At 40.5% G+C, this 7,713-nt stretch overlaps 1 protein-coding gene across 1 annotated transcript in view; it reads right to left on the bottom strand.

Moving 5' to 3' along the window:
* Window positions 1–328: 328 nt before the first annotated feature.
* TRAF5 (TNF receptor-associated factor 5) overlaps window positions 329–7,713 on the bottom strand; it is a 7,515-nt gene continuing 130 nt past the window's right edge. The window contains exons 1-10 of the mRNA XM_009071540.1: window positions 7,644–7,713; window positions 6,435–6,492; window positions 5,087–5,188; window positions 4,335–4,499; window positions 3,954–4,031; window positions 3,503–3,577; window positions 3,164–3,256; window positions 2,092–2,232; window positions 1,416–1,584; window positions 329–906 (exon numbers count right to left, since the gene is read on the bottom strand). The exon at window positions 7,644–7,713 is cut by the window's right edge and continues 130 nt beyond it. Of these exons, the coding sequence (XP_009069788.1) occupies window positions 329–906; window positions 1,416–1,584; window positions 2,092–2,232; window positions 3,164–3,256; window positions 3,503–3,577; window positions 3,954–4,031; window positions 4,335–4,499; window positions 5,087–5,188; window positions 6,435–6,492; window positions 7,644–7,713 (1,529 nt within the window). The remainder of the gene's footprint in view (window positions 907–1,415; window positions 1,585–2,091; window positions 2,233–3,163; window positions 3,257–3,502; window positions 3,578–3,953; window positions 4,032–4,334; window positions 4,500–5,086; window positions 5,189–6,434; window positions 6,493–7,643) is intronic.

The following is a 7,713-nucleotide window of genomic DNA, read 5'->3' as shown; positions in this document are numbered from 1 at the left end:
CTGCCTGGGCTCCAGGGTGCTTGCTGGAGGATTCCTCTCCAAATGCCAGTCTGGTGATGGGAGCCAAGCATTCCCCCCAGCCTGGACCAAGCCAATCTGGATCGAATGCATGTTTGCATCAAACTGGAATTCGAGCTCCCTTAAAAACACAGGCTTGAAAAAAAGGTTAAAAAAGGAAAGGCTGATGCTTTGGCAATTCAGTATCTGTTATGTAGTCCAAAAGCCTCAAAATATTATCAGTAGCGGCAATTCACTATTGCATGGCTGGTAGTCACCAAGACAGCAGTTCTTAATGGTTAAATCAGTCACATTGGTCGGGCCACGCCTTTCACAGTTCCTCCAGATCAGTTAAATCCACAGCCACTTTCAAGAACAGAGTGTCATCTCTGATATAGGTGTTCTTTGTGTTCTCCAGGACCGTGTGTGGCACGAAGCGCGGACATCCGGAGGCGATATTCATTTCTCCGTCCGGCCTTTTGAAACTGCTGCTATTGGGGTCAGCTCTAAAGACTTCCACGATGTGATTTTTTTTCCCACTTTGGTCCAAAAGCATAAGCGTAACTTTTTGCTTGAAAGGCCACAGCAGCAGTGAGTCAAACTCCCCTCTCATCACTACAAAGTAGAGAGAAACGTGTGTTCCCTTTCCCGAGCCGTGCCCGTTCAGGTAGGCTCTCGCGCACAGCCTGTACCCGCAGCGGCTGGTGTAGAAGGGCTGGCTGGCTATGGACAGGACACGGCCTTCCACTGCTTCTTTTTTCTTCAGCTTATAGTCCGTGATTTTCCAGATTAACTTCCCGTTGTAGCACGTGCCTTCCAAAAGCTTAAATCGTTCTTCATTTTTATTGAGCTGTGCTTTGTGAATATTGATCTGGAGATCATGTTTGCTGGACTGATCTTCCAAAACAACTGAGAAAGGGGGGAGGAAAAACCAAGAAATAGGAAAACAAAAAGAATAGAGAAACATCTGGTAAAATAAAACTGTAAGAGCACCCAGACTCAAGCTGGCAAAACTGAACTACCCAAGCCTGAGCAGACTATGAACTAGTGTTACTACAGCTGTAAAATTGTTTAATTTGTAATTGCAGCTGGGAGTTGAATAAGAAAAACTGGTAACTACAAACCAGACTTAATGCCTGAATATAGACCATACCACAGCCTTCATCATAGTGCACCCTCCAGACAAGGACCAGCTCTCTGGCCCTGCAGTGCCACAGGAACGAGATACTGTGCATTAGGGGAAGGTGGCAGAACACAACACACCCCATCACGGGTTGGTCTTAGAATGCAAGAAGAAAGCCCTTTCTAAGTGAAGGGCTGCAACTGACTGAGTGTAGCACCACAGCCTCTACTTAGTCAGCAGTAAATCAGCAAAAACCTCACTCCTGTGTATGAAACAACCGAAAGTGTCAACATACCCAAGCGCTGATCGTATGTCTCCATCAGGGCAATCTTCTGCTTCACGTTTTCAATTGTGTCAAACAGGGGCCGCAAGTCTAATTTACTTTGCTGCTGGTTTGCCATCTGTATTAGCTGTTTCACTTGCGATTCCAGGCGTGCAGACTTATCCAGGTGACTGGCCAGAGCCTTCCCAGTTCATGCCATTGGAAGAGAATGGGAAGTAGACACAAGAGACACCCATAAAATCAGCGATTTTCTTTGAATTGAGATAATGGAAGTCTTTAGCATGTCAGCAGTATCAAGTATATGGTGCATTCAAAGTGCATTCTGCTGGCTTAGGAACTTATCCCAGTGCTCCTGCATGATTAATTGAGCACATCTACGGACTGAGAAGCCATCCCTCATTTGCACCCACTCACTCTGCATCATTCCATTCAACTGATTATTCAAATTTACACCTGCATATTTGCTATGAACATCTGAACTGGAGGATTTGTATAGTGCTTTTTGCCCTGATCAGGTATCCAAACTTCTTTACTGATTAAAATGAAAAGACAATACCATATCGTGAAAAAAACGAGAAGGGCCTGCAGAGATTCCTTATTTCCCTGCTATTAATGACAACTATTACTGGATAAACATATTTCAGGATGCAAGAAAGCAATTGGTAAAAAGGCAAAATCAATGTCTCACCTGTGTGCTTACCATCAAGTTGTTATTTTTACCAAACAGTTGAGTATACTGTCTGAATTCTTTCTCACACTTTTTAATGGCCTCTGCTAGCTGCTGGATTTTAATCTCTTTACATTCCAGACTCTTATATAGGTCAGATATCTACCAATGGAAAAATCAGAGTATAAGTGTTAAGGAACACCAAAACATACAATGAAGAAATTAAAACATATGTGACCACATAAGAGACAGTGGAAAAGTTTACAATGCAAAGCTTCTAACTTAGCTAGCTATAGCACGACCTAATTCACAATTCATGGATAAGCACTGGCAAGAACTGAACATAAGGTGGTCAGACTCTTGAACAGATCTGTGTGGGAACAGGTGCAAAGAGGGTCATATCTCTTATCCCCATTATGATGATCCACGCAGCTCTATAATGGGATAATATATAGTTGCACACACACATGTGCATGTGTGTTTTTCTGTGTATGTATGCACTTTATTCCACTGCTGAGGTCTAATCAGTAAAAGAGATGAGACAGTGAGGGATGCTAACTTCAAAACAAAGTTGCAGTGCTTTGGGACACTTATTTTTTGCAGAAACAACCAAAGAGTAAGTCCACCATGAGTCTGGATGCTGTCAGCTGGGCATACACCCACTGTCACCTGCTGGGAGATGCAGAAGTGATCATGAGTGGAATGGTGCTTGCAACTGGCTCTTCTGTACTCTGTGCTGTCACTGTACAGAGTGGAGGACTTGGGCATCTAAAGACTCCTTTCTGGAGCAACCTGACCACCAATGAACCTTTAAAATACTTTATCTCCAAACCTCATATCCACCATAAGCAGAGACCGAAAGCAAACGAGGTGAGTGACACTAGTGGAGAACATATGTGCCTGAGCACAGAGCAGTTTCCATATAACTGACTAACTTCACTAGAAGAGCTTACTCTGACTTCTGAGGTGTGCAAATATGATAAAAATAGTCTTTAAAATGCAGCTGAGCTACACCGGGCAACAAATGTAGAATTTCGTATCGTCCTCCAACCAGTCAGGAACTGCTGAAGAGTGCTCATTAAATATGACTTACCTGTTCTTCCAGCCGGGAGTTCTTGTCTAAAATCTGCAGCATGTGTTCCCTCAGGGCACTGTTTTCATGTTCAGCAAGCTTCCCTCTTTTAACCTTAGTGAGGCAGAAGGGGAAGTAAAAGAATAAAATAATAAGATAAGCAGATTTTTGAAGCTGCAAGTAAAAAATGTATTGATGCATTTAAAATGTCTCTTCTGTTCTCTGAAAGTGAGGAAATAGCAGTCCTGATTCTCTAGTACAGCATCTTAGCCAAACTAGAAATGGTTATGAAAAGACAAATTGGTTATTTTGATTAATTACTTTGATTGGTTAGGGAGACAAAGATCTGTAAATCAGTACCTTTATGAGACAGCCATACTGCTTGTACGGGCAGTCCACTTCTGCCTCAGGACACACAGCGTGGTGCTTTTCAATCTGCAAGTATTAACAGAGAAGTCTGTGATGAAAGAAATACTAAGTAATTTGCTGCCCTGGTAAAATCTAAATGCCTGCATAAAGGTGAAGAAAGGCTACTGTCATGAAACCACCAATCACTTGAACAGGAAGGTGAGTATTCAGAGACAACAGGCAAACCAGATATATTTCCACATTGCAAAACACCAATGGCTTGCAGTGACTTAATAACCCATTTGTATGATGGGAGATATATCTCTTTCAGGATCAAGCAAAGTAAATACTTAGAGCAACAAAATATTATTGGCATGGGCCAATGTCATCTGCAATGTAACTTTCAGTTTTCATAAACGCGTGTTTGCTGCTGAATCACAGTATACTAAAAATATAACAGTACCTCTTTTTTCAGAATTATTTGTGAACAGTTTTGGAGACAAGGCACAGGATAATCAGGACAATCATTTTTTTCATGATTCTGGGGAAGAAGAAACAAAACAAGGCAATGCTCTGAATTTTTGTAAAGTAGCATACATAGAGGAAGCTCTGGAAAAAGTAATCCCAAACATACACATGCAAGTCACATATCACCTTGTTGTTCATAAGAGAGCATCTGTAACTGGTATTATTTAAGCACATTTATTATTCTTTCTCCTTCAGCTACTCAGCCAAATTTTGTTTCAGGAGCTGTTAAGTGCCATTGCAATGTTGGAAACTTCACTCAGGAACATCAAGAGGAAACACATGCTACGAATTCCCAGGGAATGCTTTATACTCTTACCTTTATGTTAATTAACACCACATATGAATTACAGTACTGACACATTTCTTCTCGAAATTTACAGTGCTGGCTCAAGTGCTCTTTCAAGTCTTTCCGAAGAATTTGATCACAACATCCATCATTAGTGCACTGCACACTTTCAAACAAACACTGCTGAAGATGCTCCTGCAACACACATCAGCAGATTAAGCTCCAAAGTATTTCATCGCATCTCCAGTTGCCCAACAGACCCAAAGAAATAGTTGGCAGTTTGGTAACAAACCAAACTCCAGGTACTCTCTCTTCTATAAACTTTCTCCTTTTCCAAACTAAAGTGAATGTGAAAATTTGGAGTCCTTTGTATGACTTCCACTTTTCATTCAATTAATACACTGAAAAAGGCCCAAATGGCCAGTATGACTTGTCAAATTTCTTTGAATCAACCATCACATGGTGCCAAAACATAGAGAATATGTACAGACACTCCAAATATACTAAAGCTACATAAAGCAAATGGGCTTATTAAAAAAAATAACTTAAGGCAAAACTGGAACAAGCTAATAGCCATGATATTTGTTACTTACAGTGTATAACGAAGTCCTAATCTTTGTAATTAAACCACACTGCTACAGTAACTCTGAAGACAATCACTGGTAATTAAACCACACTGCTACAGTAACTGAATTTAGCTGAATTTAACTGAATTTAGCTGATCATAAATACAAAGTACTCATGAAAATCAAACGCTTCACAATTTGATCAAGCAAACTAACCTGATATCGTCCCAGAATTGTTTTTGAATTGCAATCAGGAAAGTTTTTGCAGAACACATGCAGGTTGAGAACTTCTCTTTTACAGCAGTTGTCTTTGAATACCTGTGAAGGAAGTAAACCAACCTTCATATGCAGTCACATAGGATGTAAAGCATGCAAGTGTAGACTCCATAATAGTGAGTAGGGTTCTTGATAATTATTATTTTTTAATTTATATTAAAATATAAATTAAAATAGATATTAATTTTCTAATAAGTGTAGCATTTCCCCCTATATAGTTATTCCACAGATGCTGATCCATCCCACAGCCAGCAGGACTAGTAGCACAGGAACTACATAACTGCTGCCAGAGCCTGCCTGTGTCTACAAGAAAGCAGCTGGAGCTAATGGGCCCCAAAGGCCAAACCAGCTCTGTGCACACTCCACGATGCTCAAGCAGTGCAGCATGCCTTTGGGACAGAGACAACGCTGAGATATCCTTTCTATCAGCTCTGAGAAACAGCACCGTTCTCAGTTGTGTATGCAGAAGCAAATTAAGACCCCAGAGCAAACTTTCAGTCTTATTTAGAGATCTCCCTGTCAGGAGAATTACAAATGTTGCACTGTTGTCATCAAAATTTGCACAAAGTAGAAGATGGCAAATGAAAACCAAAGAATAACATGGACAGTCTGATCACAATTTCCTATTAGGAGTAGGAGAGAGAGGAAGGAGACATTTGATTTCCCTGGAAAATTCATTCTATCAGGACCAAGTATATAGCATACTCTTAAGCCTTGGCATATAAATAAGGACACATTAACCCACTACAAAACAAAACAACCCAAACCAACAGTAGTTTACAAAATAAAAAGCATGAACTTATCTCTTCCTCTAAAAGTTGCCTACAAGTAAATTAAGTCTGCAGGGTTAATGAGATCTAATGGAGATAGTTAAGGCAGCAAATTATAGCCAAGTGCGAACAAAGACAACCGAATAAACAAAATAACCCAGCCAAATGGGGCATTAAAAAGGCAAGTCAATAAACTCTCTACTAAAAAAAAAAGACATCTGATGACTAGGAAAGATGCAAAACTTTGTTAAACTTTCTGACACCTTACTGTAAATACAGAAGACTAAAAAGAAATAACTTGAGAACATGAGATATAAAATGATGCTTTAGCAACACAGACATAATTCCTTTCATAATTCCTCTCAGTGTATTCAGCACCACTGAATACACTCCTTCCCATAGCATCATTTCAGAGACAAAAACTGCTCTGCCCTGAGGACTAAGGGCCACCTTGTTCTCAGCTGTCTTGCCTTTTCCGTGCAGATGTTGACTGCTGAAGTAAGACTGTAGCCACTTACCTCATGCATTTTTATTGTTTCTTTGTCGACAGGACAGGTGGGTACTGCATTTAACTCTCTAGAGCAAGAGAAGAGTCATGTTAACCCACAGAAAATCTGATTTATCTTATGAAATTGAGCGATGCTGTAATCTGACTTTGACAGAAGTCAGTACTAGTTACTGTAAAGACAAGAAAAGTGTTTCTAAACACTTTCATCTGGCAACTACACAGCAAAATTCTCCCCACAGCTCTAAGAGGACATTAAGCTGCAACCATGAATATGTAACAGAAAGAAGAGTTTGTCCTACGAGTATTAAATGGTAAAAACCATAAGATGGTTTTGAATTAAGAGGACTTTGTCACTCTCTGACCATCTGCTGCTTGCAAATGTATCTTAAAAAAATCTCATTGTGTGCTTTAAACCCAACCCAGACTTGGCCTAGCAGAAGCACTGCCCTCCTTGCTACACCAGTAAAGGAATATCTAATGGCTCCTGTCTTAAAAGGCTTCCAGAAATCCTGTAATAAGGGGCAGGAAAGCACTTACTGAGGTAGTACAAAAAGAGGTAACTCAGAGAGAAAGCAGTAAACATAAAGCATCTAAAATTCATAAAAGGTAATTAGTGACATCCATCCACATAACCAGGCTCCTCTGCAACCTTGCCAGGCGAAATCCTGCCCTCAGGTATACCAACCAGCATATAATGTATTTCCAGACAGGTCTGTGGGGTAAACTCATTTGTACCTGCAGATAAATCTCAAGCAGATGGATGCCAGCAGCCCTGTGATCTGACTGCAGTATCAGCTAATACTAACATCAATTTTGTAACTCCCCTAAAATCAAAGCAATTATACAGAAGCAAATGAACATAGCTTAATCTAACCACCAGTGCCAGCACCATAAGACATTAATGAAACAAACTCCCCTGAAGACAGACAGACAGAGCAAAACTGCATCTCACACAGCAGTGCTTCAGCTGACATCAACATTTTCTTCAATGCTGACTTCCCTGTGGTTCACCAGCACTGTGTAAGGTCTTTAATGACACCTTTAAAACATTGAGCATACAGTCATTGAGTTCAACAGAGTCTTTCCCTTGACTCCTTCAGCATCTTCTTGGATTGGTAGTATTATGATTATGGCACTCACTGATGATTTATATAAGTTGACTTTTTGTCAGGAAAGGGAATATGGGGAACTTGCGGATGCAGCAGGAGTTGGAACTCACCTCAGAGAAAGAATGCACTGCTGGCAAAATCGGTGCCCACATCCTGTCTGGTGGGGATTGTGAAGGACGA

The sequence above is a fragment of the Acanthisitta chloris genome, unplaced genomic scaffold, assembly GCF_000695815.1.
Source record: "Acanthisitta chloris isolate BGI_N310 unplaced genomic scaffold, ASM69581v1 scaffold36213, whole genome shotgun sequence".
In the NCBI taxonomy this organism is placed as follows: Eukaryota; Metazoa; Chordata; class Aves; order Passeriformes; family Acanthisittidae; genus Acanthisitta; species Acanthisitta chloris.
This window is presented reverse-complemented; position numbering and strand designations above follow the sequence as displayed.